Here is a 26,773-nt window from a genome sequence, read left to right as displayed (position 1 = left end):
GCCCCCCGTCCCGCCCGGTCGCCGCCCGTCGCGATGGAGGCGGCGGGGACCGCTGGCCGCGGCGGGGGCTCGGCGGCGGGCAGGCCGGCTCGGTACAGCACAGGCACTCGAGAGCTAGTCAGAGGTAACGGTGGAGCGGGCCGGGGCCGGGCCCAGGTGCTCCGGGCGCCGGTGTCCCACGCACCGTACCTCGCCCCGAAGTAGAACGTCCCACCGCGGGCCGGCAACAGGGCGGGCCCCTCGCTGGTGTCGCCGACCCGGCTGGAACCTCCCAAACCCGCATCTTCCCCTTCGGGTTGGGTTGTGAGGGGGGTGAGCCCAGGGGCCGTCTCGGCTGCCTCTTATGGACACGTGTTTTTCAGCTATGATGGAGGAGTTGCAGGTGACGCAGTCCCAGAAGCGATACCTGATGGACTATGTGAAACGTGAGTGAGGCCCTCTGGCTCTCCTGCTCGCTGCTGTGCCGTGGTGGGGAGCTTTTGCATCTCGGCCTGAGATGGGGGCATTCACACACAGCCAGCTCGGATGGGCAAATGCTTTAAAACAGCAGCACAGCAGCTGCTGGCACACGGGGACAAACGGGGCAAGCTGTCCTCACGGGTCAGCCAGGAAACAAGGCACAACGGTGTGACCTGAACCGCAGTCTGTCATGCCCGGTGACCAGGGTGAGACATCTGGGGCACTGGGGTCTTTGTGATGATACGATGGATCAACAGGTAGATCTGTTGGCAATGGCCCAGAGCCATCCATCCAGAGTCTCCTCTGCCTGATTTGCTGTTATTTTTGGTTCATCCCCCAGGAGGAGATGCCCTGCCCCTTCAGAGATTCCCCCCATCCAGCAAACAGCCAGTGCTTGTTTCCTACCCAGCAGCCTGTCAGCCACAGAGGCTTCCAGCTAGACCACTTCTCCGACCTGCCAAGGTCTGCCAGGCTGGAGATGCCTACACTCGAGAGAAATTCAAGCCACAGCCCACACGTAAGTCAGCAAACATTGCTAATAAATACATGGTGATGCCTGGAGCCTCTCTTTCCCTTCTGTCCATCCCCTGCCTCAATCTCAGCAGTGACAGTGTTTCTGAATTGCTCCACATCTTCACACTCTCAGTCTTCAAAGATGCTTCAGAAATGGATCTCTGAGGGAACGGCCGTAAGTGCTCACTGACTTTTGCCTGCCAGCTGGGGGTGTGACAGGTGATAGGGACCTGAACAGTCCTTGAGTAAGAATGGAGCAGTACGTGATTTTCTAGCACATAAATGTGAACCACACCTCTGATGTTGGTTTGGTGGGCTCTGTACACCCATGTGGTGCTTGCACACAGTGCAGGGATGGACTGACATTAATGAAACACTTCCTCTGGCATAGTTAGCAGGTAAGCAGTGTGGTCAGGCTCCTCCATGAGGAGACATCCTGATAATAATGGGTTTTTTCCTTTGGCATTTACAGGAGATTTAGAAAAGGAGAAGAGAAGACTTCAAAACATCCTAGCAACAGGGAAGGATGAGGTGGAGGACGAGGTGGAGCAAGTGTTAGTTCAGAAAAAGGAAGAGGAGATAGCTGAGCCTGATCGGTTTGAAGAATGTACGTCTTCATGTCCCCAGAAGGGAGGCAGGCAGGAAGCTTGAGAAGCCAGCTCCCCCCTAGGGCTGAGGTGGCAGGCTGTAAACTGACATTACAGGGGGAGCCACAAAGCCCAGTTTCCAAGAGAAAGGTCTTGCTGCTGCAACACTCTGATCCAGCCGTCCTCACAGAGCTTATACTGCTGAGGTTTGCTGGCAGATAGCTCTCTGGGCTGCCCACACAAAATGCACCCTGGCAGGGGAATAGCCTGGGGATGTGCAGGGATACCTGGGACTCAAGCTCAGGTATATTGTTGGTCCTTTTCCCAGCAAGCATGACTCAACATAGACCAGGTCACTTGACGGCCTGACCACAGTTTGGGCCATTCCACTCCAGGATCGCAGCAGTTATGCTGCTGTTATACTGCAGTATATATAACTGCAGTTATACTAGCAAAGCTTCAATATCAAGTAGAATTTGAAACAGTGAAAGACTTTGTTCTGCAGAGTATACTGGGATAACAAAACACTGCCTTAATACCTCTCTGTGCTTGAATCTTCAATGTGTGTGTACAGCCCTGCCAGCCTTTTGCCAGCCAGGGCAGCACAAAAATGGGCAATGCTAGAATAATGTGTGCAGAGGGGATGTTTTGGTCCCCGCTGCAGGGAGCCACTGCAGCTGGTTTCACAGATGCTTGGTAGCCTCCGATGCTTGTCACAAGCTGAATGTTGTCCTTGACACATCTGTGACAGGATTTGGATCAGCTGGCTACAGGTCTGTGCTACAAAGCAGCAGCTGATGGTCTCGGATGGTTGCAGTCACTGGGCAATGCATGTCAACTAATTAACCTCAGCAGCAGGTTCTGTCTCCATCCATAGAATGGTTAAATTTCCCACAAGCAAAAGAGAATTTTCAACATAAAGAAACTAGAAAACTACTGTTCCTGGAAGTCAGGGAGTGGTTAGAAGTTGGGCAGAGGGGGCATTTCCCATTATGCAAGGGACTACTGAGGTATTGTCATGACATGTTGAGCAAGGTGAGTGTTACAGCAGGTATCACCGTGCCTTGATGAGACTGCTGTTGAAGCTGAACTAGGAAATTGGGTGTTCAGATCTAGACAGAAACATGTTTTCTTGCCTTTTGGCTGCATGCTGTTTCCAAAATTCTTTCTCTTGTCCACCAGTGATGAATGAAATTCAAGAGAGGAGGGAATTCCTGGCAGAGATGGAAGCTCTAGGACAGGGCAAGAAATATCAAGGGATTGTCCTCACTGAAATCTCACAGGTATGCAGGGACCTGGGCTGAACATCGCATGAAAGGAACCCCATGTGTCAGAGACCATAAAGCATATTCTTCTCTGATATCTGAGCAGGGAAGGGGGCAAAGAGCTGCTTCTCTTCATAGCACAACTCAGGTGTGAATTTGGGGAATGTTGGCTAACGCTTTTTTAGCTTTCTTTCCATCTCTGCATGAAACTTAATCAGGGAAATAGAGTTTTTGTTCTTGAGACTGGCAAAAGAAGAAAAAAAAAAAAGCTGCTGGCTTTCTCCCTGCTCAGCTCTCCCCCTTTGTACTTTACAGAAACTGCATGAGATGGAGATCATTGACAAGAAAAGAAGTGAGGAAATGAGAAACAACATGACAAAAGCTTTCCCTGTTGGGAACAAATCCAATCTCCAAGACTAGATCAAGGGCAAAACACAAGTGCAATTTGTTCCCACCTATTCTTCCCAGACTCTCGGCATCGGAGAATGGTTTGTGTCTGTTTCCAAAGAGGGGGCAGCACCATCTGTTGCCTGAAACTAGAAGGCAGGACCAATTTGTACATAAACAGTGACAGGAGTTGTAAAATCCTTCCCACACACTGGATTCCTTCTTGCTCAATAATATTAAAGACATGAAAACACATAGCAACAGCTCTGAAAACATGACAAAGCAGACCTTCTTTTGCCTATGCAGAGCCTCAGAGTACAGCAATTTATCCACAGAAGTGTCATTCCTTCCCACCTACCCAGAGCTGGAGGTTTCTCATGACAGCATGATGGTAACACATGCTGCCACCAAAACTGTAACCTCACTCCTGGCTCCATGACTCCAGGAATGTCTCTGGAGGAAATGCAGCTGCACAGCCTTGTGCAAGCCCTTGGCATTGCTGCAGGTCACGGTGGCTATGACCTTCAGCATCAGCAAATCTCTGATGCCAGCCCACTGGGCAGGAGCTCAGGAACACAGCTTGCCAAGCACAGACAGGATTTCACCCCAATGCCTGCTGCTCTTTGCAGTGGGCTTGCTGTGATTTTTTGGTTCCTGAAAGCATGGTATGCAGAATAGCCGCTGTATTCCCAGAAAATGGAAATGGCTCAGGAGGTTTGGTCACCTCCTAAATACCTGCACCTCTGTCCTCCAGCAGGCGGAAGCACGTCCTGCTTTTCCTGTGCAAATCCCAGCATAACGTCCAGTTTCTGGTTTCCTTAAGATCTCATCCTCTGCTTGTTAGCAATACTCAACCACTTTCCAAAGCCAGGCAGCATGCCCTGGCCCTGGGACAGCACAAGTGCACAAAGGAATCAGAAACCTAATCCACAATCATTTTTTAAATCCAATGTTTCTTTTATTTCTGTTTAGGTGAATGGAAGTCATGGAGTTAGTACAATATAATTTACAAATCAAACTTTGACTGGGCACAGGGCCAATGAGTGTCAGGCTTCAGCAATCCCAATGGCCCTTTGGCAACAGTGATGTGACAGCAGGCTCTAAAGCATTTTTGTTCTCCTTAGAAAAGAGTTGAGCTTGGGGATCTCCCCTACCACTGCTCCTCATCAGCCTGCTAGGTATGGCAAGGGTGAAATGGCATTACCAGCACAGGGCTGAGCTGGCCAGCTCCCAGCACTGGGGCCCATGCTGGAATTGAGAAGGGGCTTGGGTCCCTCTGGTTTTGAGAAATGAGGATCCCTCTTCAGAATGCTACATCAGCCACCTTGCAAGGCACTGCTCTGAGAGCATTTTGGCTAAAGCCTGTTGGGTTTTTAGAAGGGACTGCAGCAGATGGCTCAGGGCTGTTTATGTCTAATTTTCTAATGAGAAGGCATGATGAACAGCGGACCAATCAAACACCCATGAAACTAATTCAGACTGATCCAATAATCCAATAAATAATTCTTCATCTTGGAAGCGAAGGCAGGAAACAAAAATGGAAGGAAGAAGGGATGGTTGGAAGAACACTGCCCCATCCCATTCCCTCCTCTGATGTACACACACGCACACACATGACAAATAAAATAAGGGGTTTAAAGTTTTAGGATGGGTTTGAATTCATCTAGTAAAGAAGGTTTAAAAAATAACCAGCCACATCTGCACACTTTTAAAGTATACACAGGTTAAGCTGGGTAAAAGTCAGTTGTGACCACACCTCTCTCCCCTGCTGCTCAAGGGTTGCACTGGTGAGCAGGGACACAAGCTTAGTGCCTCTTGCCTGCACTCAGTCAATCTTGAGCTTTTCTGCCCTTGCCTGGAAATGGAAAAGGCCTTCCCTCCCCAGAAAGGCAGCAGAGTCAGCAGTGTTTAGCAGCAGTGAGGTTCCTGAGTAGGGCACGTGAGCTACATCCTAGCAGCTGTACACTGTCCCCTGGGGTCCTCTCAGCCTTGGGATGGAGCCCACCCAGCCCTGGTGCTTGAGGGAGGGGACGACTCAAAATAAATAGGGCACCAGTTGGTTTTTTTTGGCTATGGCTCTAGAGCCTTGTGGTGCAGGAGTATTTTCTTAACCTTTTAGTTTAGGCCAGTAAAACCCAAAGGATCCTGATTCTAATGTCAGTTTTCTCCTGAATTTAAAAAGGAGACAGAAAAGGGAAAAGAGTGGGCAGGCAGGGAGGGTCAAGGAGGCCCAGTCCCCTCCTGGCAGAAGTCAGAGGCACATGGAACTGTCACAGTTAGAGCGGGAGAAGGGACAGGGTGCAGCTAGTGCAGGTTTTCCCAACAACACAAAACTCCTTGGCTTCTTCTCAGTTAATGACAAGAGCACACATTTGGGTAACATATGTGAAAAGCAAATGCATCTTCTCCCCGCCTTGTTAACAAGGCTCATGGAGGGTATGGTCATGCTCCCTCACAGCCTAGGGAAGGGGAGGGCTTTGGTCATTCTCACCCACTCTGGGCTGAGGGCTGGCATCTCCCTGGGGCAGCAGCTCTGGTGCCTGGGGAGGGAGCAAGAGAGGCAAGCCAGGGCCAGGGAGAGGTGAGTTTGGGTTCCCTCCCACTGCTGGTGTTCCCCTGTTCTAGCTTTTCTCCTTGGGTGACTTGCTCTTGGAGTCATGCTTGTTGCTCAGCAGCTTAAGCACCTTCATGGGCTTGAATCTGCCTTTCTTCTTGCTCTCGGTCTCTGTCTCCTTGTGAAATTCTGGAGTTGCAAAGGGAGGTTGTTACTATGAGATGTCAATAGTTGTACAAACACACGACAGTGGGCAAGGGTGAGAGCCATGAATCAAAGCTCTCCACTGCATGCACACTTTCTCTGATAATAGGGGTGTGCAGCACAACTGTGCCCCTAATTTTACTGCCCCTACAGGAAAGTTTCCCCAGCCTACACAGTATAGATACAATCTCTCCTGCACACAGTTTCACTAATGACTCGTGCTGCCCCTTACTGGGGTCAGCAGTAAAAACATCACTCCAAAAAGCTTCTCATTTTTTTCTTACCTTTCCTTTTAATCATGGCTTCCAACATTTTATCCTCCTCCTCTTCTCTGAAAGAAAGAATGGGAAAGAGATCAGGAATTCAGCCCCGAAAACAGCTGCTGTATTGTTTAGAGACCCTCCTACTTAGAAGCCATAGAGGGGCAGATCCATCACTGTCTTGTGAGCATCTGCAGCCAGCAGGATAAATCCCACATACTGCACGTGCTGTCCTGTCTTTCCCACACAAAGCATTCAAGGAGGCAAGGATTGGGAAGCCTAGTAAAGACATCAGCAACATGGACATTTTGGGATACTCCCACAAGGTGCTCATGTGGTGCTGAGTCACAGGCTGTGCTTTTCCCTTCTCCCTCAGTCCACCCCATTCCTCACTCACCTTTGCCGGTCCTCATCCAGGCAGTTCACAATGGCGTTCCTCTGCTCAATGATGGTCACCAGCTCCTGCATTAGCACCTTCTCCCTCCCTCGGTCCTCATCGGTCCAGTCCTTCTCTACCCAGCCAAACCCCAGGGAATGACAGGCAATTACATGGCTGAAGGAGCACTGAAATTCAGAGCATCAGGGCAGAGATCTCCAGTGCAATTCCCTCAACCCTGCCATGTTGCAAGGCCAGCTGGGCTAGTAGTACTGTGGGGACATAGCCCTGCATGTGGCATTCCATGGGGACAAAAGGAGCACGCCCCTGCACAAGGCTGGGACATACATTGAGATGGGACAGAGCCTCTAGAGACAGCTGATTGCATTGGCATCCCTACAGATCTGCCTCTCTTCACCTGAGATTCATGTACAGAGAGGGGAGATGATGCCCAGGGGAAAAATGATCCTTGTCCCTTGATCCCTTCCAACTCAATATATTCTATGATTCTATGAAAAAAGGGGTAAGTATATGCAGAGTGGTGCTTTACCTGGCTTGTTGAGGAGGCACCGCAACTCATACTCCACATCTGACTGCCGCTGCTCCAGGTTCTGCTGCTTGAAGCTGCAAAGGAAGGGGGAAATATTGGGAAGTACTGCAAGGCTCCAGAGAGGTGGAATATCATCCCAAAGAACAGAGTAAGCTTGGAAAGAACCATCAAGATGCTGATCTTGTCCTGTATAGCCAGGAAGCCAAGGACAAGTAAGGACTGGCTGCTCAAGGCCTTCCTGGAGTAGATGCTGCAGAGGCTGACACGCTGTGAGTCAGTTCTCAGTGCATCTGGACAGATTTGCTTGCCCTTACTCCCTCTCTTTTATAGGCAAAGGGGCCCTGTTAGGATCTCTCCTGTAAGCACCATTTCAGGAGGGCTGAGAAAGGGTTCTCTGAGAGAGTGCCAGTGCCTCTCCACAAACCTGCACACACTTACATGTAGATGAGCTCAGACTCGTGGCGCACCAGCATGTGCTTCTCATGGATGAGTTTGAACCAGTCCACAAGCAGGCTGTCCTCAGGGTTGTCTGCCAAGCAAAGGGATAATTCAATGCCATTCCCAGCCCTGGTGAATCCCATTACCCTGCCACAGGCTGGGCTTTGCCAAGCCAGGGGAGGGGCACTGAGCTAGATCCAACCCAACCTCAGCCTGTTTCTGAGGCCCAGAGAGACCCTATCTCTTCTCCCACCTGTTTCCATTCTAGGGACATCTCTGTGTTCAGGGTAAGGTTGTGACCAATCTTGGAGATCAGCATAGCCTCTTTTCCTCTTCCAATCCCAGCATCAGCAGGGAGGAAGTCACTGTTGCTATTTCCTTGGCTGAAGAGAGGGCAGCCCTAGGGTCTGTCCTGCCCCACACCCACAGACAGCCCAACCCACACACCATTCTCAGCACTGCGCAGTTTTTCTTCCAAGGTTACCCCACGGCGCTCCAGCTCATCCAGCTGATGCTCAATGGCATCCATCTCCCCATAGATGTCTTCCTCAGGGATGTACTGATCTGTCTGCACCTGCCAAACCATAAATCAGACACTTTCATTACCACAGACTCCAGTTTCCAGCGGTAATGCAGAGGTTGGTCAACACTTACAAGGGCAGGTTGGACAATAGAATATTCCATTGAAAGTGTGGATCTGAAATCCCCACCCCACTTTGGAGCAAAGAAAGACCATGGTGCTTTCATGAACAAGGTGTAGCCTCCTCCCCAGCCACAGCCACCTGCTGCAATCCCTGCCCACAGTTGCATCAGCAGGGTGCCTGCAGATTGCTATAGCCCTGGGGAACAGCACAGAGCCGGCTTTTCCCTCCTTGCTCCCAAGGGCCCTTTTACCTTGCGTTTGATCAGTGGGAAGCCGTGGCCTGGTGCAGGAGGACGCACAGGTTTGGAGCCCTTGGGAGGTTTCTTTGCCGAGGGGGAGGCAGCAGGTGATGGCTTCCGATTGAAGGGGTTCTCTTTGCAGGAAGACTGGAGAAGGCGGACAAAAGCAGATACATAAGCATCCTGGGAAGGGAAGGGATCCCAACAGGTGAGAACGAGCAGACAGGGCAGCACTAGGACTTGTCCTGCCCCACAGCCTCCTAAAGGAGGAACACAACACTCATCTCCACAAGCACCTAGTAAAAAAAATAGCTGTGCTACTGTTTGACATCAATTTCCCAACCTCTCTCTCACAAGCATGCTGAAATATTTTCCTTCATGGTTCCCTTCCTATTTGCTCAGACTACATGACATCCTGCCTATTCTTTAGCACATGGGATAGGCAGAGTACAAGCAGAGCCACCATTTAACACAGGCCTGAATCTTGCTTTCAGGGGGTCGCACATCAAGCCTACCAAAGGGACAAGCCTCGACTCACAGATCCCCTGTGACCGAGTGATGGATGGGGAAGAAAAGCCTGGTGATTTGGATGGGGAGGTCATCATCTCACCTTCAGTTGTGGTTTAGGTGAGGAGGATGTCTTGGGATTCCCAGCACCCCCATCTGAAGCCAAGAGGATGGGTGTAGGGCTAGCCCCAGCTGGAGGCTTGGGGGGCAGCTGGCTGGGGCTGGTCTTCAGGCTGCCAGTGGAGATGCTCCTGCTGGTCTGCTGGGTGCTGGGCTGTGTTTTCCCACTGAGGCTGGCCAGCTCGCTGGAGGAGGAGAAGGAGGAGTTGGTGGAGAGGCTGGCTGAGACAGCAGGGCTTTCACTGGAGGAGACGCTGGCCAGCGGTGCATCAGTGCTGGAAGTCTTGGCAGCTGTTGGCATGTGCACAAAGGGCTCAGAGGAGCTTTTGGGCACTGAGGCCTCATCAGTGTCTCCCAGCACCTTGGCTGAACTCTCAGAGTTGATGCTCTCGAGGCTGAGGGCTGGAGATGGGATGGAGGATGATGGCTCAGAATGTGACAGCCTGGAGATGGGGTGGTGGACTGCAAAGCAAAGGGAGAGCTCAGAGAGGAATGAAAGGACAGCCAGGACAGAAGGGGAGGATGGCACACACTGGAGACAAGGGTGAAAGTAAAATCTTGCTACAAATGCTGTTCTCCAGTAGAGAGGTAGAGAGGACATGGCTAAAGCAAGCTAATGTAACCATCACTGCATAAAGGCCTGGCCTGCTAGGGTGATGCAGAGGCACCTGGGAATGGGGGAACCTCCAAGGGGATGTACAGGGGCTGCAGAGGAGGGATAAAGGAGCAGGAGGAAGCTCACCTAGCGGGGAAGCATTGGGGGCTCGTGGAGCTGGCCGCTTCTTTGCCTTTGGACTGCTGGTAGGAGTGATGCCATACCATGGGTGGAGAGGTTTGGCAGCAGTCTCACTCTGCTCCTCCTCAGGTGTGCTCTTTTGGGTGTCAGCACTTTCCACTTCCTCCTCATCCTCTTCCTCAAAGGGGTTGTACAGTTTGGGCTCTGTGATATCAGACCTGCTCTGCTCACTGCTGGCTTTCCCCACCTCCTCTCCATCCTCCTCCTCTGAAGTCCTACTTGGAGTCTCATTGCTGTTGCCTGGAGGAGGAGGGGGAGCTGGCTTCTTCTTGGGCTCTGCTTGAACTAAGGCCATCCATGGTGGGTCCTTGGCTCTTACAGCAGCTCCACCACTGGCAGAAGAGAAACAGAAAGGGAAGTCAAGATGGTAGAGACAAGGTGGGGTGGCAAGGCACTGGAGAGGGACTTAGCCCTTTGGGGAAAAGGAAGGATGGAGCAGGATGTCTACCATGCAGAAGCAGCTTTCTCCTCCAAGGATGGCCCTAGGCTTCCCCACAGTGTCTCACTTTCTGTGGGCAAACCTATTGGCCTTAGGGAAACACAGCCTGCCTGACTTGCCTGCTAGGCCCAGTGTTTTGGTGTCTGAATACTACAGCCTCCATCTGTTAAGCAGTGGTAAAGGCTGAACTTCATGGACATAGCTGGTCTTCCCATCTTTCCCAGGACAAACTCTCCACAAGGCAGAAAAATGTCCCCTTCTCAGCACTCACAAGCAGTGCCATTTCAGAAGGCATTTGGCAATCTACCTGTGCCACAGAAACACCTTTCTGAAGTTCTCAAACTCTTTACAATTAGAGACAAATGTCCTGGGAGGCACGGATGAACACTATCAGCCTGACCATGCTGGACTAGCACCTATTAGAAAAGGAACCTGGTCAAAGCCTACATCCTCCTAAGAGGATGATGGAGGTGGGAGAGAAGACCACAGCTGTGCTGTCCCCATAGCCCCACCTTGCAATGGAGTTTTCAGGTGATCTGCAAACAAAGGGACGTACCGATCAGAGGAGCAGGGTCTCCCCCGAGGTTTTGGGACAGGGGGGCTGGGTTCAGGTACCCGACCTAGAAAGACGCAGAAGCATACTGTCACAACACCAAAAGGAAATGAAGAAAGAGGTTAAATCAACATGAGGCACCTCTTAGATACCTTCCCACAGGAAGGTGGCTGTTCTCACTCACTGAACACCTCATGGCATTTCTCCAACAGTCAATGCAACCAGCTAACCCCAAACACCCCCTTTGCCTTTTTCTCCCCACTTTGCCCTGGGAGCTGCACCTGGACAACTGACATGGCCCTCTGTTCCCACACCTGCAAACTCCTCCAGCTCTACCATCTTTCCTCCACACTGGCTTGCTGTCTTTGGAGAGCTCTGGAGAAATACGAAGGAGCAGACAGGCAGGAAAACTAGCAGTGCTCTCCTTGCTGTGTGGAGGGCTGGCAATACCTGGCAATCAAAGACCTGGTGTCTGAGCCCAAGATTTATTTGGAGGCAGAAGAGTGTCAGGCTGCAGAGAAGGAAGGGAACGCCGCCAGCCTACAGCCACTGAGGATGTGGAAGGTAACCCTTGCCATTACAGTGCCCTCTTACCGTTTACCATGCTGGGCCCACACTCGCTGCCCTCACCCTGCAGAGTGGACCTGGGCCGGGGGACAGGGTGGGAGGTTGGAGGGGAGAGGGCAGACGCATCAGTGGCCTTCCTTGGGGCTGGGGTGGGACGTGAGTCTCTGAGCCGTCCATCCACTGAGCTGGCTTTGTCCTGGGTGAGCCCTGCAGGTTTGCTGGGGATTGGAGGCCTGGGGGGAGTTTGAGAGACAGGTGCCTCATTGCCAGCATGAGCAGGGGGTGGTGGCGTCTCTGCTTTGCTGGCTGTGCTGTCTTTCTCTGCTGGGCCAGCAAGGCCCTCTGCAGCCGTAGGGGTCTCTGCCACACTCTCCTGGGAGTCACCATCATCCTTCCCCACCTCCACTCCTGCCTGGAGGGCTTTCTCTCCCATGCTGTCAGCCCCAGTCTCAGTTTTTAGCTCTGGTGACTGTCGGTCTGGACTGGGCCTCCTCTCTGCCTTCCCACTCATGGCCAGTTTACCACGATGCTGTGTGCAGACAAAAGTGCCTGCCTCTGACCCAGGCTTGTATGACCCCGGCAGCAGTGTGCTGGAGCATTCCTTACACCTGCCAATGAGAAGAGAGAGCACCATGAGATGGGGGATGCCACCCTGCCCTTCACAGAAGGCAACACACCTTGCAGGGACAAGGAGTTAGTTCTTACCCCTGCAATTAAATGCTTGAGTGCCCTTGGGGAAGTCATTTGGAAAAGAAGTAGAGAAATGTAACCAGGCCACTGTAGGAACCCACAGCAAGTTCACAACTCAAATACTGCATGCATTTGGGTTCTTCCTTCATCTCAGAAAGGATTTAATACATGTGGCAGGGTGACAGTTGGTATTGGGATATGGTGTGCTTTCCACACTTGGAATGGGGAGACGCATCAACCATTCACAGACATGAAACAGTGACTATCAACTGGAATTAGGGAGCAACTGGTTCACAACTGGAGGCTATGGACTGCCTTGTAGGGCCAAGGGTCCTGGCACATTAAAGAACTGTCAGACACATTTGTTTGTAAAACAACCATTCCCCAATGCTGATTATTAAATAAAATTACATCAATTTCAACTCGGGAAATTACTGCATTGGAGGCTTCCAGAGTATTCAGGAGAAAGAACACACAAGCCTGGCCTTGAGGTCTCATGCTCAGCCTCAGTAATGCTGACCATGGCCTCCAGCTGGGCCACAGCATTTGGCTGGAAGGACAAGGGCCTTATGCAGCAGGCCATTCTTACACTCTGCCTTGCCTGTTGTTGGGCTAATAGCTTTCCTGTCCTTAGCTGTCTGCCACATCTCCTTGGATCATCCACTCTTTCCCCACTAAGCCTCTGAATGCTTCCTAATGAAGCCCTCCAGGCGCAAGCATGATACAAAGCACTGGCAACTAAGTCAGTCCTTCTCCACCTGGGAAGGGAGGTGGATAGCATACATGAATGACAGCCAAAGGCTAATCAAGCACTCCCATGAAAACCGAGCTTGTTCCTTCTTGTCTGAATATCTGGTGCTTGCAGCAGCTGGGTGCCCTACACTGCCAGCAGATAATTTTGGCAAGGAATTGTGCTCTGGGCATCCAGTTGACTGGAATTTTCTTTGAAAGGGAGAGCAGAAGTGTAAGAACACAGGGACTCTAGAGAGAAGGGGTATAATGAAATGAGGTGGAAAGCTCAGACAAGGGGAGAAAGTGGTTTGCTTTGGGTTTATCTCTATCAGACCACAGGAACCACTGCCACAGGACATTTCTGACCAAAAACTGTCCATGAATCAGCACAGGAAAAAAACCCCAACAAAACAGAAAATAAAAAAGAATCAGGAGGCAAAACATTTGGGATAAAATTACAGGGGATAAAATTACATTTGGGATAAAATTACTCCCTGCTCAGTCTGAAGGGCCATTAGCTGTGCCATGGCAGACATGGCACCTCTCCTATTCCTGACCCATTAGGACAGTGGGAGTGTTGCACCTGCACCCCAAAACTCCTGCTTTTGTCCCAGATGCAGATTGAGAGTCTGATGGGACCCAGCTCAGCTCCCCTCCTGTGACACACAGCACATCCCCAGCTGGCTTAGGCAGGTAAGTGAGACTTCCCACATCTTCCCAGTAGCTCGATGTTTCTGTCCTCAGATGCCAACCCTTGTCCTGTGGCTCATGGGAGAGATTTCATTTCTTCATCATCACAGCAGGGAAAGCAAAGTGAAATGATTTCACAGGTGTTGCAGGTAAGGACCTGCACTCAGGGAGTAACTGCAGAGCTGCTGACGTGTAAAAACCCTCATTCCTCAGTTTGTTAATAGTCTGCAGCTCTCCACATGCTCCCTGGGAGCTCAGCACCACCCAGGCAGCATGGAAGCCTGTATATCCAGTTGAGGATGTGGAGTGTAGGTGGAAGGAGGTCTGTAGCATGATGTCATGGCTTAGACCTCAATGGAAGGTGAAGCAGGGTGGTCCTGGGTAGGCAGGTGGTAAAGAGGCAGAGCATCCTTATTTATTGAGGTGAGAGAAGCTCAAGAGGCTGGGATTCCAAGTAAGTGAAGTGGGAAAGCATAAGTCAGCAAGGGAGGCAGGGAGCAGGATAGGAATGGAGCACAGGGACACAAGGGGTTACTCAGACCTCTGAGACAGGGAGCTGGCAGGCAAATGGAACATTTTCACTCTCACTTCAAGCACTGTCGTTCATGTTCCATGTTGCCCAGGGATGCAGATACTCAAAGATGGGGTGCAGCAGGCCAGTCTGCCAAGGAGAGAGGCTGCCCCATCACACCTGGCTACGACATACCTGAAGCACTGGCGGTGGTAGAGCTTGCCCTCAGCCAGGTAGCGCTGCACCAGGTGGACATGCTGCTGGCAGGCTGCGCAGGTGCTGCTGAGCATGCTGCGCTGGGACCGCTCCCAGGGCTCCAACGGGGCATCATCCTGGGACAGAATGCACAGGCAGCTCAGGATGGGGACCAAGAGCTGCTCCCCAGACCATGGATTCTCCAGAACAGCTGCTCCCTGTGCAAGGTCCATCACTGAGGACTCATGGCACAGCTCAGGGGCTGACCTCAGAGGCTGATAATGCACAGAACAGCTGCCCTCAAGCCTAGGCACAGGCAGGCTGCCTCTTCCCAAATTAGAAGGGACCACTCCCAAAGGTGCCTTGGCCCTATCTACAGTTGAAGGGGTGTGGAAAGGACTAATCTATACACCATTCACCAGGGTCCTGCAAAACATTGAAAAAGGTCTCATCCCAGACAACTGCTAAAACATGAAAGAAAAGGCATCTTTTCTACCCTTCTAGTCCCACATTCCTGCTCTTTTCTCATCTACAGGGTTATCCCCACATAGAAAGGAGAGTGTTTGTACCCTGGGTGGTTCAAGGAACCATCCAGCACCAATCTGCCCAACCTCTTGCCTGCCATGGACAAATTACAGTCCACAGACTCACAGAGAAAAATCACTCTCAGCTGGATCCCACAAGGAAACAAAATCCCAAACACATCTCACTCCCAAAATACACAGAACAAGCTCCTGCAGAAATCCATGGCTCTGTGACAGGCTTTTTTCCTGTCTGCTCACAGTGCAGGGGGTACCACTGCCTCAGGCTGTCTTTGAATCAAGAAATTAGGTACCTGCAGTGCTGAAGGACTCTCAACTGCAGCCACAGGCGTCTTGTGGGACAGCAGAGGAGGAGAGGAGGCAGCAGTTGGTCGCTTCATAGGTGGAGGGACGCTGGCTGGAGGCAAGAGGGAAGGAGGATCAGGCATGGAGAGTAGTGGTGACTCACACCACCCATGTGTAGGAAGGGGAGGGGAAAAAAAATAAAATCATCCAGCCTTGTGACACAGAATGAGACCTGCCGCTCCCAAAACTTTAGTGCTTAGTTTAGGTGGAAGAGACAAACACAATCTAATAATGGGTCAGCTGTGAGGCTGCCAGAGAGCCTGGCCTGCTGTGGATCCCCTTCTGTGGCCCAGGGATACCACTGTGAATTTATTTACTCATCACATGCTACTTGGCTTCCTTGTAACTGACTCCCTAAGCAATGCTCAAAGCCCAGAGCAGCTGGGGTAGCTGCTGATGTATTGTTGCGACCCACGGGCCCCAGGGCTTCCAGGCTGTCAGCAGGTCTGTGAAGCATCTCTTGCTGTCGGGGCTGGAACTCACACACTAGTCCACAGCAGGATTCCTTGTCTGGGAGACCAGCATCACTGAAGAAGCATATACAGGTACAGGTGGAAGAGATTTATCTGATGTTGTGGCTACAGACTGAAACAGAAGAGACCTGAAGCTCTCATCTCCACCCAACCAAAGGATGCTGAGAAGAGCTGTCTCAGAGCACTCAACTCAGGCTGCAGTTGTAGGGACAGATGAGCTGATTTGAAACATTCCACCCTGGCTCCACTCCCTCTGTCCTCCAGTCACTCTCCATGTACCTATGTGATAAAAATTAGCTGCAGTAGATGGACTCCTATCTAGCTTTCTCCTATTTTAGTGGGCTAGAGCAGATCACAAAGGGTTCTGGTGAGCACCAAGGGTGGTGGCCCAACCTAAGTTGGCAGGAATGCAGTGCAGAGGGTGGAGAAAGGCGTTTCTTTTTCTACAGCCTAAGCTATTACATCAACCCCCACCTCTTGTGAAACCTCACCCAAATGCACTCTCTCTTCCAGGCCTTCCTCAGGGGCACCAGCAAGATGCAGGAGAGGCAGGTACTAGCTGCTCCTCTCCCCTTCCCCACAAACACAGCTCCCAGTTGCCACAGGAAGGAGGAAGCACAAGGCAGTGCTGGGTTTCCTGTATTCAAACAGGGGAAAACTGGAAGCCTGAGGGGTGAGAGGACACTCACCTTGGCTGGGGTTGTTGAAATGGTTGTAATACTGAGACACATAAGTCATGATGCTGAGGCAGTCTGGGACTTTCATGGAGACCATATCATTGGGATCTAGCAGGGCTGGGATGCCCAGCTCCCGTTCTGCCAACTCAAAGGCCTGCAGGAACAGCACAGAGGCGCTAAGGAAAGTAAACTGATGTTTCATGAAAAATAACAGAAATCTCAAATTAGAAGGAACCCAGGGAAGATTAAATAGTGAGCCTATAGCATCCTTTATGGAAGAGGCATCCAGACATGCTCCTTGACTAAAAAAAAAGTAGCAACAGAAGCAAGGTTCCCCTCAAGTTTTCACTGAAAAAAAAAAAAAAAAACACATGCTTTTTCAGCTAAACCAGCAGTGCCCTTACACAAGAGCCTGGCAGAGTCTTGACTGGCACCACAAAGGGCCAAGGGCTGTCAGATACTTCCAGTGACACTGAACTTTACTGAGCAGTGTCCTCAGCCAGCCCAAATGCTCATCCCACAGAAACCCTGACTGTGCACTCTTTCATGCTCTGGGGTTCCACACCTTCCCCTCCCACAATCAATAGAGCCATCCTGGCTCAACATCCAGCACCCTGCCATGCACAAGACAGTACTTTCAGTACTTTTCTGTGTCTCAGCAACCAGAAACAAGGACACTGTGATAAGAAGCACCCATCTCTTCCTTCAGCATACATAGCTACCCAAAAGGAAGAAATGGAGGACGAAAAAAGCAGTTGGAGAGTTTCCCACTTAGCGGTGTGTGTGGATTACTGTCTCTATACTGGCCATCCCTCTGTTGAGCCAAGGGCAGCATACCCATATTGATCTCCCAAGGACAGAGGTGCAAAACTATGGCAGGGACTGAAGAGAAGTAAACCAGGAGCAGATGAGAGTGATTTGGGCACTGAATGGTGAGGTACCAAGTGCACAGCTAAAAGTACTGGGTGTGAGTAAAAACTGAAGGTGCCTGGTGTCTGCAGAATGAGGTGCTGTGCAGGGTGTGAGATATAAAACGAAAGGAATGGAGAAACAAAAGAAAATTGATATTTGCAGTAACTAGGGGTGTAAAAGTGCCAACTACAGACATCCTGCTCTGCTCAGCCAGGCTTTAAGCCAGTTGTCTGGACTGAGTCTTACTGAACACAAAGCTGCAAGCAGCAAGGAGTGAAGAGAGACTCCACCTAAGAGCTCTGTAATAGGACAAGATACCCATTGTGTGGGTCTTGAATGGAAAAAGCTGCTAATGACTAAAAGGGGTGTAGGAAAGGACATGCCAGGACACAACTGGACAACCCTAATCCTGTAAATCCTGTAAATCACAGAATTACAGAATGGCTGGGGTTGAAAGAGATTTCAGACATCATCTAGTCCAAAGCCCTGCTACAGCAGGTTCACCTAAAGCAGGCAACACAAAATCACATCCAGTTTGTGTTAAAATATCCCCAGAGCTAGAGACTCTACTTCCTCTCTAGATAGCCTAGCCCAGTGCTCTGTCATCCTCACAGTAAAAAATGTTTTTCCTCATATTCAGCTGAGGAATTCCTGTAATTCTGTTTGTACCCATTGCTCCTTCTCATGTTGCTGGGCACCACTGAAGAGTCTGGCCTCATCCTTGACATCCACCCTTAAGATATTTGTATATAACATAACTCGTCTTGGGAAGGTGATGGGCCATGCCTTTCCACACACTATCACATGGAGCCTGCAGCAATTAGGTCTTTCTCTCATTTAAAAAAAACAGGGCTATTGCTGCTCTGTCCTACCACTAGCCTGTGGGGTTGGGTATCTCCCCATTCCACGCTGCCTGCTTCTGCTACTGGCTCCAGATGTCCCAAGCAGGAAGGGAACATTTCAGACCAGAGTCTAGCATGACCTTCCTCTCTGCTGATGCCTGAAGTAAAACTAGCCTCCTGCTTCCATTGCCTGCAAATCCGGAATAACTGAAGTCAAGAAGATGTTGCACCATTTAAATCTACATCTGAGATGTTGTCTTGGCAACTATTAGGATAACCAGGCTGGAAACTGATGTTTCAGATTCCCTTGTTTCCAGAGAAGCTCTTGCCTATTACTTATAAACACTGTTTTTTTCTTATACACTCAGAACTGTCACAAATTCCTCCCACACTACATGACCTTCATCAAATCATTCTCACATCACTTCTTCCTTCTGTGCAGTGCAGAAAGGGGACTTACCAAGCGATTATTCTCATAGACGTCATCCTTGGAGAGAGAATCGAAGTCTCTGAAATGAAAGAACACAAAACAGCCATATGAAGTGCAGAGGAAAAGTGCCCCTATGCCATCATATGTAGATTCCCAGGACAGTCAATCTTACAACTCAGCATGTAAGATCCTAGATAAACAAAACCTTGGCAAAGCAGATTTCAGGTTGTAACAGGACAAGGAAACTAAAGGGAAATTGCAATTAAAAAAAGAGAGCGAGTCCCAAATGGGTGGTGATCAGGAAATTAAAATGTCATTCTTGTATCTTGTTACCCGCTTCTGCCCTTGAATTAAAGGCTGCAGAAATACCAGGGCCATGTTGCAATTAGCACCACACACTGCTGCACCAAAAAGTGCACGACATGAACCTAAACTTGTTTTTCCAAGGCCACTGGTATAACAGTGGAGAGAATGGGGATACAGATCCTTCACCTCAAGAGAAAGAAGGGACAGATTCAGCTGGCTCTATGAGGGTCCTTAGACAAACTCCCTGCACCACCTCAAGGAATTTGGGGTGACACAGAAGATCTTAAACTGCACTTCTCTCCTTGCTTTCCCCCAAACATTCACAAGAAACCATACTCAGCTGCAGCCTTTAGACCTAAATTTAAGGTGCTCAGGGCACACAGAGAAATCTCAGCAGTCTCCAACCCAGGGGATTCATTTGTTCCAACCCATTTCCCTTGTTACCCTGGAGCCATTTGGGAGCTTGACCTGCCCACATTGACTGATTAGCAGCCTTCACCAGGGAAGCAGAGGGCAGAAAGTTAAAGCAGAACTGCAGGCTTCAATAGAGGGGGAGAAATGCAGGAAGGAGTTAGTTATGCCTTTTGCCTGTGCATGTGGGTACAGTGTGTGAAAAAACAGTATCACACTGCACTGCTTACAGCTTCTTCCTGCCGAGGATCTCAGCTTTGTTACAAAAAAGTGCACCCCCATGCAGCAGCCTGGTGTGCCTGCTAGCTGGATTCACGTAAGGGTGCAGTCCAGAGAGGTCTAGGGTCAAGCAAAGCCATCCCAGTGGACCACAGAGAGGTGCCAAAGCTTGGGAGATCAACACAGAATGATAATTCAGACTAGAGGGGGGAATGCATTCCCCACCCTGAAAGTAGTGTACAGGATCCAGGCGAGGTGGTACCATGCACCTGTGGAGAGGGGCTACAGGAACCTCCTTCCTCCATTCCCCTCTGGATTTTATTGCCTTTTCCTGTAACACCGACACAACCTGTCCTGGTGCCACATGGCAGGGCACACAGCCCCTTCTTGAAGCCTCTCACGCAGCTTTCCCAAAGCTGCAGAGGAAGTCTGTGATGAGCTCAGGAAGGTTTTCCCGGCTGCCTACACCACCATAAAATTACACTTCCTCCATTCAAAAGCAAGAGGCTGCTGGTGCTGTTTCCTCACAGATGAACGAAGCTGCAGCTGCTTGCTGCTGTGGGAGCAAATGCAGCAGACACACAGAAAGATAGGCTGGATGTTCAGCTCAATTACCTTCCTGAAAGCTCATGTGAATACATGTACAGAGCTCAGACCGCTCAAAATACCACTTTTCCTTCTTATATGCTGGTGAGCAAAGGTGTCAGCTGCACTCTATGCTTTAATTTAAAACCACTGCCATTTTTGTAATTATAACTAGTCTCCACTGGGAAATGTTTTTTCTCTAAGTTTTTGTTTTGTTTTTGCCAAGAGAAGTCCTTTCACCTTGCAGTATTTTTTTTTCCTTTTAAAGAAAATGCCAACTTGGAACACAGGAGAAGCAATGACAGCAAAGTTATATATCAACTGCCCTCTAACATTCATGACATTCATTTTGAATGCCTTCATTTTCAAGATATGGGAGTGGTGTAGCTGGAAGCTTGAAAACTCCTTGGTTGTCTGGGAGAGCATTTTCTGACACACAAAACATCATGTCCATTCCACTCTGCCCCAGAGAACCAAAGTTGTTTTAGTATACCGAGGCAACTCCATTAGGAAAAGCAGATATCAGCAGAGAGGATGTGAATGAAGCTCAAGAGGTATCAAGGGATTACCAAGCAGCAAGGGAATAGAAGATTCTTTTCCACTAATTTAGGATTGCAGACTCAGCTTTACCTGAGACATTGAAGTCCATCAGTACAAGGCCCCAGGGATCAGTTTATTCAGTTCCTCTCCACTGCATTTTCCAGCTTCCTCTTTGATAAGCCAAGCAGGACCACACTGACCTGTATTGCTCCTGACATGAGCACTCCCATATGCCATTTGGTCACGTGGCATCCCTGTGGCTCCAGGCAAACTCCCAGTACCAATGTGCAAGGAGCATGGCCTCCTAGGCATGGAGAAGTCATCCAGACACACCTGTTTCCCCTCTGTAAACTGTCTCCTCTGCAGAGAGCCCAGAACTTGCCATCTCACAATTCTGTGACATGTGGTTGCATGTCACATTATTTCCTTGCCCTGATCTCAGCAGTCTTTCATTTAGCCCTGCTCAGGCTCCTCTCCTGCCAACATACCTGTCCAAGGGATTGGATGTAAGAACAGGCAAGACTCTGGCTATCCCGGCTGAACAACTGTCTTGACTCAGCAAACCTCGGTGTTGTACCATATCCTGGAGTAGTATTTCTATGCAAATAACATCCCAAGCACTTACCTAATTAGATACATGCAGAGCCACTAAGCACTCCAGGGTTTAGGGCAGCTGCCACGGAGCACAGCAGATCCAGAGAAGGGGGAAGGGTGTGCCGTACAGCTAAAACCAGAGCAAATTCCTGGATTCCTCAAATATAAATCATGAGCACTTTAAGGCAGCGCCACATAATAAGCCATTCAACTTCCCAGGTCTTGTTGGGGAAATGCAAGCAGTACATGGGAAGGAACAAACAAGATTTGTGATCCTGACTGTAACCAAACCCACGGCTCTAGGGACACAAAACAGCATTTCTAAAACAGCTCTCATCTCCTGTTTTTCCTCAAGCCTCCATGTCTCCCAGCACTCCAGAGGCATGTGCCACACTCCTTTATTCTTCTCATCCCTGAATGCCAAGATCCTTCCCTGAGCGCCAGGGAGGCCGTAGAGCTTGAGATCCTGAAAGATGCTCTTTGCTTCACTAAAGCTGTAGCAAATGCCTTGTAAACACTAATTTCACGCTCCAGATTTCTAGAGCACTGAGTAAACAAACTCATTAATCCCCATAGTCCACTGTCAAGTTGGTCTGGATGTTGCCAGCTTAACTGAAAAGGGAAGAGAAGAGATTAAATGTCTCATCTCTAGATCACAAAGCCAGCAGCACAGTCAGAAGCTAAATCCAAGTTTCTCATTTCCCTGACTGGGATAGTGAGGAAATGACACCAAGTGAAGTGCCTACAACAGCAGAGCCAGGATTTTCATCTGCATGGTTCAACACACAGGTCCCACAGGTATGCACCTCATTCTTGGTAGTCACTTCAAGACACCTTTAGCTGGATTCAGTAGACACTGAGGAATTCCAGTCTACTTCTGTCAAAAAGTGCAAACCTATAGTGTTTCCAAGAGCTCTGTGGGAGCTGGTCCAAAGCTCTCCAGGGCAGCATCTCTCCCAAGCCATTTGCCTTATTCCATGGTGATTGTGTTCAAATCAGGAGGCATGTGGAAAACTGTCCTCAGTCTCACTCACCCCTATAGTATTTCATGACAGCCTCTTCCCCAGTGTGCCCCCTCTCAGCACAGCAGCACAACAGGGGCAAATCTAGGCAAGGTCAGAAAACCAGAACAGGCTGACAGCCACCAAAGCAGCATTGCCTGGGGAATCAGTGTGGCAGAGGAGTGGTGTCACACAGGTAGGGAAGAACTTCAGCTCAGCTCTCCTTTGGATGTGCCCATTCCTCCCCTCTGCAATCCCAGGGGAAGCCAGCAGGAAGCAGGGAAGCAGCTGCATGCAGAGGAACTCCAGCCTTCAGGGAACAGCACAGCTATTTCATGTGGGCCAGGAGAGCCCCACATAAAGGAAGACCACACAAGGTCAGAAATTCACTCACAGATCCCTGCCAAGTCCCATTACTGGGCTGACTGAAAGCACTTTAGAAGAAAAGAAGGGCAACCACTTTTCCTCTGCCGTCAGGAGATTTACTGCCTCTGATCCAATCTTCCCACTTCCAAATCGGGACAGGCTGAAGAAGTTGGAATCAGATGAAATTATGCTACTCTCCTGACTGCAGTCTGAAAATCCTTCTACAACATGCCATGTCCTTGTAAGGTCCTGGGCTTTGTCTCTACAATGCAGCTCGTGCGATGAGCTGTGAAGCGTGTAGTTAGGACATCTGCCAGGAGCAGATTTAAGCCCACTGACAACTGAGGAGCCTCTGCTTTAATGGGATGGTAAATATGGTTAATGGGAAAACATCAGGTGGTTTTAGTGGTGTTTATCATAAGCTTTTACTGAACCTCTGCTTTTCAGTTCCCAGTTACTGTGCCATTTACAAAAAAAACAATAATTGCAAGTGCTCCTGTCCTTAATTTGCCTTTTCCCACCCACTTTCAGAGGCTCCATTCTAGCTAGTCATAGTGAGCCACGCCATCCAAGAGCTGCAGGACACAAGACCATGCAGCTCCTTCAAGACCCAGAGTGATGCAAAGACACTGTAGGTCTTGGCTCTCACTCATCCCATACCACCATGCTGAGGGTTTTGGAGCAACCACCTGAAACACAGCAGGCAGTAGTTCAGTTTCCAGTCTACCTGCTCAGCTTCAGCTTGTAAAGCCACTGGCCTGCTTCACCCTCTCAAGGACACCACAGCTCCCCAGTGGAGTCAACCCTATGCCTGACAGAGGTTGCTGTCACGGCAAAAGACCTTCCTGAGGCTGGCTCAGGAAAGGGAACTTGGTCAATATGGGCAACCTCAAAGGAAGAACCACCAGTCCCAAAGCAGAACATGACCGAGGACGCATCACCCCTGTCAGCTTTAGCAGCAGGCAAGGCAGCGTGTGCCTGGCAGAGGCACGGCGAGGTGGGGCGATGCCTACCTGCCTTGCAAGGGCTACCAAGGATTAGAGCAGATGGGTGCCAGATTCCCAGCACCGCCAGGGCACACAGGCTTACAGCAGCAGGTCGGGGCAGATTCCTTCCAGCAGCTCAGCTAGTTTCTCCAGCCTGACACGGTGCCCCCAAGCAATCCCAAACTCACTGTTTGCCTGCTGAAACTCTCATTCCTCCTCAGAGACACCCAAGTTGTGGGAGACTAGAGAGGCTCAATACCCCTACTGGCATTTGCTATCTCCTGCTTTCACTGTGGCATCCAGAGAAAACAAGCAGGAAGCAAATGCAAGCAGCAACCTGATCCAGGCCTCTATACATTTCAGAGTGGCTGCCTCTGGCAGCTGGGAATGTCTCTGTGCAGGGCAGGCCTCTGGCCCTCCTGAAGTGTGAAAGCTCACCTCTTGCTGAGGCAAAATACCCCCACGCCCAGATACCAACACCATGTCTCTTCTCTGGTAGGTACAGCTCCCATTTGGGTGTAGGGACCTAGTACACCTTCATGCTCTCACCAGCTTTAAATCACAGGACTTCTGTTAACCCTGACCTTGACAGGTCTGCAGGACCAGGTCAGAAGGTTGTTTGCTGAAACACAGAATGATAGAATGGTTTGGCTTGGACAGGACCTGAAAGATCATCTGGTTCCAACCCTGCTGCCATGTGCAGGGAAACCTTCCACTAGACCAAGCTGCTCAGAGCCCCATGCAACCTGGCTTTGAGCACTGCCTGGGAATATGAAATCCTTCATTCCCAGTACCCAACTATTTCTCAACAGCATCTTCTTCAGCGCATCCCCTACCAGCACATCAGCACAACCGAGACACATCCGCTCTGAGCCCTTCATGTCCATGCTCAGGGAGCTTCTCTGCCAGCCAGCCTGGAGCCGTTTCCCACGGTACCTCCATCCTCCCACAATCACTGTGAACTCCTCGTGATCGCTGCTGGGCCCAGGCGGCCCAAACCCTCCAGAAAGGGGGGTCCCAGCGGTCCCGCGCCCCAAACCTCCGCGCCCCCCAGCTCCTTCTGCCAGCAGCGCCCGCGGGCGGCAGCCGGGGCCCCGCGGCGCCCCGTCCGAGCGGCGGGCAAGGCGCGGCCTGCACTCACAGGAGGTCGGGCCGGTGGCGGTGCAGGATGGCGCAGAAGGCCAGTCCGTCGCGGAAGGAGGTGCTGAGGTCGCGGATCTCCACGCCGCGGTAGCCCTCGCACTGCCGGCGGCACCAGGCTTGCAGGGCGCCCCGCGGACCCGACATCGGGGCGGCCGCTCCCACCGCCGCCGCCGCCGCCGCCGCCACCAGCCCGGGGCCGGGCGGGGCCTCCCGGGGCGGGGCTCCGGGGGGCGGGGCCCGGACACGCCACGGAAACTCCCGGGGCCCCGGGCCCAGCACTTGCCGGGTAGCAGGGCCTGTGCTGGGGAGAGCACCCTCTCCTACCTCGGGGAGAGAGTTGGGCCTGAATATAATTTAAATTTAACTAGATTAAAAACCACTTGGCAACTTATTTCTGGATCCCTCTCAGGCTTAGACAGAGGCTGCTCCAGGCAGAAGCAGTGCTCAGCAGTCCCAGGGGCATAAGTCGTAGCAGTGAAGTAAATCTGGGACGTAGGTGACTCCCAGGGTAGGCTCAGGGCCAAGGAGAGCTTTGAAGATCAAGACACTTGGAGTCACAGGCAGCGCTTCACAGGAAGCCCTGGAATAAGTGGAGGAAGAGTGTGATACAATCTCAGGAACCCACTACATCGAGGCAATGGATTGTCACGAGAGCTGGTGTGCACGCTCAGGGTAATGGTTTGACAAGAGGGGGAAGCATACTATTAAAGGCTACTTTATTAAGCTTTTCACCTCCAACAGCTACCTCTGTGCAAGACCAAACCATCACACTGCTGTTGAGCTTATTGCTGCCAGTTCCAAATCTTTAGGAGCCTATTCATGTAGTTATTTTGTATGGGCTCTAACACTCCTTCCTTCACTCAGATTTCATGCTTAGCAGCTTCTTTCTTCTACTCCACTGTTTCATTCTATCATTCTATGGTCCCAGAACTGTAACGTGAAAAAAAAAACTCTCTGATTGGTTTGCACAATCTCCCCACTCAGGGCTCGAGATAAACTGCACTGTAAATCACAAGAAAAACTACTCTGTAGCAAAAAAGGAAATGAAACATTGTGTCAGTTTTGTAATGACTGAGCCGGCTACTCAGCATCCTCCAGATCTGCCTAACAGCGTCTTCCTGATGTATCCTAAGGGACAGCAGAATGAGGGAGGTTTTCTTGACTTTTCCGAGTTCCATAATTACACTCAGCCCCTTCACAACTATAGGACAGAGACGGAGACACAGAGTACATGACCCTGTACTGTGGTTTCCTCTGACAAAACCATTTTGTCCAGAACCACTTCCACTCATCAAATCCTGCTGCAGCAGGCGAAGCTCAAGCTCTAGCCACCCCCTCCTCCCTCCAGAGTGCCTTCCCAGCACCAGCAAGGCTCTGTTGATGCTGCTGAACACCCTGCATTCCTCCAGCTTCAAGCAGTGCCAGGCACCACAGCTTGCTGAGCCCATCTTTCCACGCAGTGAGAGCTGCAAGCTCCTCCTGGCTTCATTCCACCAAGTACCAGTCCTGTAAACCTTCAGCAGTCCCTCAGAGAAGGCATGGAGCCAGAGAGATCAGTGGATGATCTCTGTGCATCCTTTGGAAGCTGCTCTGGGAGATGGAAACAAAGCAGCAGCATATTCACAGACCTGAGAACAGCCTGTAACCACTGGAGGGTTTCAGATTATACAGATAAGCATTAAAAATTCTGACATGCCAACCAGATATTAAAATTCCAGTAAAACGCTGGATTCCTTTGCTAGGCTATGAACCAGAATTGATCATGGAGATACCTGCCAGGGTTCTCGTATTGTGTATCACATCCACCTGAGCACATCCTGGGAAAGATTTAGGCTTTGGACAGTAAGTAGGGCAGTTGCTGTTGACAGCTATGCTGTTATTGGCAAATACACAGAAGGAAAAGTGCCAGCCCAAAAATCAAAAAAGGATCAGATTCTGCTTGATATGAACACAGCTCCCCATGGGCTGCTGCAGTGCAGTGGCATCTCAGTCCTTTAATTTCTTAATGATACAGCTGCCTCAAACCCTCCAGAACTGGAGACAGTGAGCTCCTAGCATCCATAACACTAACACCAGCAGCTAGAAGGCCAACAGGAATTGCCCCTACAATCTCACTGTGTTGCCTG

The 26,773-nt window shown here is 50.5% G+C and overlaps 2 protein-coding genes across 8 annotated transcripts; one reads left to right on the top strand and one right to left on the bottom strand.

The window, feature by feature from the left end:
• Positions 1-33: 33 nt before the first annotated feature.
• LOC310908285 (UPF0193 protein EVG1) lies at positions 34-4,856 on the top strand (the record flags this gene model as incomplete). Its single annotated transcript, XM_083859136.1, has 6 exons — positions 34-124; positions 363-425; positions 800-976; positions 1,445-1,579; positions 2,742-2,842; positions 3,140-4,856. The coding sequence occupies 6 exons, from the start codon at positions 34-36 to the stop codon at positions 3,242-3,244; spliced, it is 672 nt and encodes a 223-aa protein (XP_083715262.1). The 3' UTR covers positions 3,245-4,856.
• Positions 4,173-24,791, bottom strand: MICALL1 (MICAL like 1; the record flags this gene model as incomplete). Of its 7 annotated transcripts, none has more annotated exons than XM_083859132.1 (16): positions 4,173-5,954; positions 6,254-6,300; positions 6,627-6,741; positions 7,156-7,229; positions 7,594-7,684; positions 8,041-8,167; positions 8,488-8,658; positions 9,086-9,504; positions 9,845-10,230; positions 10,894-10,957; positions 11,485-12,065; positions 14,276-14,412; positions 15,111-15,214; positions 16,325-16,466; positions 18,527-18,575; positions 24,646-24,791. In XM_083859132.1, the coding sequence occupies 16 exons, from the start codon at positions 24,789-24,791 to the stop codon at positions 5,833-5,835; spliced, it is 2,775 nt and encodes a 924-aa protein (XP_083715258.1). In that variant the 3' UTR covers positions 4,173-5,832. The 7 variants fall into 7 exon arrangements, 6 of the variants coding, with proteins under 6 accessions (XP_083715258.1, XP_083715256.1, XP_083715259.1 ...); XM_083859130.1 differs by having other exon boundaries at positions 4,174-5,954; positions 9,086-9,564; XM_083859133.1 differs by lacking the exon at positions 24,646-24,791 and adding an exon at positions 23,943-24,031 and having other exon boundaries at positions 4,174-5,954; positions 9,086-9,564.
• Between the last annotated feature and the right edge of the window lie 1,982 nt (positions 24,792-26,773).

Source organism: Zosterops lateralis, assembly GCF_965231275.1.
Source record: "Zosterops lateralis genome assembly, chromosome: 4".
NCBI classification, from domain to species: domain Eukaryota; kingdom Metazoa; phylum Chordata; class Aves; order Passeriformes; family Zosteropidae; genus Zosterops; species Zosterops lateralis.
The sequence above is the reverse complement of the archived record's forward strand: the minus strand, read 5'-3'. Positions and strand labels throughout refer to the sequence as shown.